We start from the raw sequence: 3098 nt of genomic DNA on the forward strand, positions 1-3098 counted from the left end.
CTGGAAAGAGGAACCGAACGCGCCATTCTTCAACCGCAGAACTGGTCTGATGACGGTCCATGTCTGGGTCAAAGGTTCACGTCTGGGTACACTGCTACAACACCCTAATCTGCCCAGCAACCTGACGTGTACCAACCCAAAACGAGGTCCGGGTCCATGGAGCCAATCCGAAGCGTCCTCGCCCAAGTTCGACTGTATAGGAAATGTCTGTTTCTGTGTTTCTGTCGTCAGTTGGTAGGCTGTATCTGAGAGTTCCTCAGGTAACAGTCGCTGACCCAGAATTCTGTGCCTTAATCTCCTTCTGTTGTTAGAATAAATACAAGTTCTTTTAACGGTTTGCCTTCTGGTTCTCTTTGAGGTCGAAACAACGAACGATACAGTGGGAAACTATACTTCCAATAATATACACGTATGTGTTTGTGTGTGTGTGAGAATCAAGGTGAGTCGAGGACTTTGTCCTGAATCATCACGTGGTTTCAAGGTTGATAACATGTGGATCAACAGGTTGATCAGATTATGGCAGCAACATGAAACTATAAAGAGTTCAGCTGTGAAGGGAGAGTTTCAGTGGCAGAGACATGGAGACTAGAGTTGATCTGAGCAGAGAATCTTTCTCTTGTTCCATCTGTCTGGATCTACTGAAGGATCCAGTCGCTCTTCTATGTGGACACAACTACTGTAAGACCTGTGTTGAAGGTCACTGGCAGGACAAGAACATCTACAAGTGTCCTCAGTGCAGACAGAGCTTCGAACCGAGACCTGTCCTGCAGAAGAACTTCCTGTTGGCCGAGCTAGTGGAGGAGCTGAAGAAGAAACAAGCAGCTGAGGACCTCTGCTCTGCTGGACCTGAAGATGTGGCCTGTGACGTCTGCACTGGGAGGAAGATGAAAGCCCTCAAGTCCTGTCTGGTGTGTCTGGTCTCCTACTGTCAGGAACATCTTCAGCCTCATCTAGAATCTCCGGCCTTCAGGAGACACAAGCTGGTCCAGCCGTCCAAGCAGCTCCAGGAGATGATCTGCTCTGAACACGAGGAGGAGAAGAAGATGTTCTGTCGTTCTGATCAGCAGCTCATCTGTCATCTCTGTGCTGTGGACCAACACAAAGATCATGACATCGTCTCGGCCGCAGCAGAGAGGAGGGAGAGAGAGAAAGACGTGGATCAGAGTCAAGGAAGGATCCAGAAGAAGATCCAGAACAGAGAGAAGGAAGTGAAGTCGTTTCAGCAGGAACAGGAGAACATCAGAGTCTCTGCTGATGAAGTAGTGAAGACCAGTCAGGAGACCCTCAACCAGATGATCCAGATCCTCCAGAGGACATACTCTGATGTGGAACAGCAGGTCAGATCTCTGCAGGAGACTGAAGCTGCTCGAGTCCGAGGACTTCAGGAGCAGCTGGAGCAGGAGATTTCTGAGCTGAAGAAGAAAGAAGCGGAGCTGCAGCAGCTGTTACTCACCGACAGTCACATCGTGTTCCTGCAGAACTGGACCTCACTCTCAGAGGTCAGTGAAGACACGACCTCACTCCCAGAGGTCAGTGAAGACACGACCTCACTCTCAGAGGTCAGTGAAGACACAACCTCACTCTCAGAGGTCAGTGAAGACATGACCTCACTCTCAGAGGTCAGTGAAGACACAACCTTACTCTCAGAGGTCAGTGAAGACACAACCTCACTCTCAGAGGTCAGTGAAGACACGACCTCACTCTCAGAGGTCAGTGAAGACACGACCTTACTCTCAGAGGTCAGTGAAGACACAACCTCACTCTCAGAGGTCAGTGAAGACAGGACCTCACTCTCAGAGGTCAGTGAAGACACAACCTCACTCTCAGAGGTCAGTGAAGACATGACCTCACTCTCAGAGGTCAGTGAAGACACGACCTCACTCCCAGAGGTCAGTGAAGACACAACCTCACTCCCAGAGGTCAGTGAAGACACAACCTCCTCCATGACCCTTGATCAAACTCACCGCCGCTTTGAGGAAGTGACAGTAGACCTTCTGATAGACACGTGGACGAACATCTCAATGATGTTCCTTCGAAAAACCAGAGAGCAGTTCCTCACACACTCACAGGACATCACTCTGGATCCAAACACTGCAGAGTCAAGCTTGATGTTGTCTGAAGGAAACAAGAAAGTGAGAAACATGAGAAAAGATCAGCCTCGTCCTGATCATCCAGACAGATTCATTAAATATTGTCAGGTCTTGAGTCAAGAGTCTCTGACTGGACGTTGTTACTGGGAGGTGAAGATAGGAGAAGATGTTGAAGTAGCAGTTTCATACAAGAACATCAGCAGATCACGAGGTAAAAGTGAATTTGGATATAATGACAAATCCTGGAGTTTATATTGTCACGACTCTGGTTGTTCATTTTATCACAACAGCATCTACACTTTCATCTCCAGTGTCAGACCCTCCACAGTGGGGGTCTACCTGGATCACTCTGCAGGTCTTCTGTCCTTCTACAGCGTCTCTGAGACCATGACTCTCCTCCACAGAGTCCAGACCAGGTTCACTGAGCCTCTTCATGCTGGAGTCAGGGTTTCATCCTCGTGTGAGTTTGTGAAGCTGAAGTAGACGACAGTGAGATCGTGTCTCCAGGAGTGACATCATCACATGAAGCTTCAATGTTTGGATGAAAGTCTCTGAGAACGTTTGTTGTTTGTGCTGCAGTGAAGACATCAACAGTGGAATTTAATTTCTGTACAAACAGTTCTAACTATAGAAACTCAAACATCTTATCAAGATGCAAGTCTTGTGTCATCAAGGGACGCCGGGAAAAAAATAATTGAAGGTAAACTTTGGGAAACTCGTTGGTAAAATGTAGAGTAAGGAAGACAGGAAGGACGACCAGGATCGTGTCTAATGTGAGCGTTTCTTCATTAGCTAATGTTGCTAGCCCCGCAACGACGAGAAGAGGTAGCGTTTTAAGCTAACACGGATCGACGTCTTTCATACAAATCATTTGATACTTGCTCTGAAATGGTAACTTGCAAATGGACGGATGGTTTCGAGATCTTTATCACTTCTGCAGCGACACTGACGAGCCGGAGAGACGGAGGAAATACGTGAAACTGTAGAAACCTAGCTCAGCTCTAATCT

General features: G+C 47.8%; 1 protein-coding gene across 1 annotated transcript; it reads left to right on the forward strand.

Annotated features, from left to right (window-relative positions):
- Window positions 1–578: 578 nt before the first annotated feature.
- On the forward strand, window positions 579–2813 carry LOC148059102 (tripartite motif-containing protein 16-like). Its single transcript, XM_087781140.1, has 2 exons — window positions 579–1499; window positions 2199–2813. The coding sequence occupies exons 1-2, from the start codon at window positions 579–581 to the stop codon at window positions 2571–2573; spliced, it is 1296 nt and encodes a 431-aa protein (XP_087637266.1). The 3' UTR covers window positions 2574–2813.
- The last annotated feature ends 285 nt before the right edge of the window (window positions 2814–3098 follow it).

This window comes from Callionymus lyra, chromosome 19 (assembly GCF_982586985.1).
Source record: "Callionymus lyra chromosome 19, fCalLyr1.hap1.1, whole genome shotgun sequence".
In the NCBI taxonomy this organism is placed as follows: Eukaryota; Metazoa; Chordata; class Actinopteri; order Syngnathiformes; family Callionymidae; genus Callionymus; species Callionymus lyra.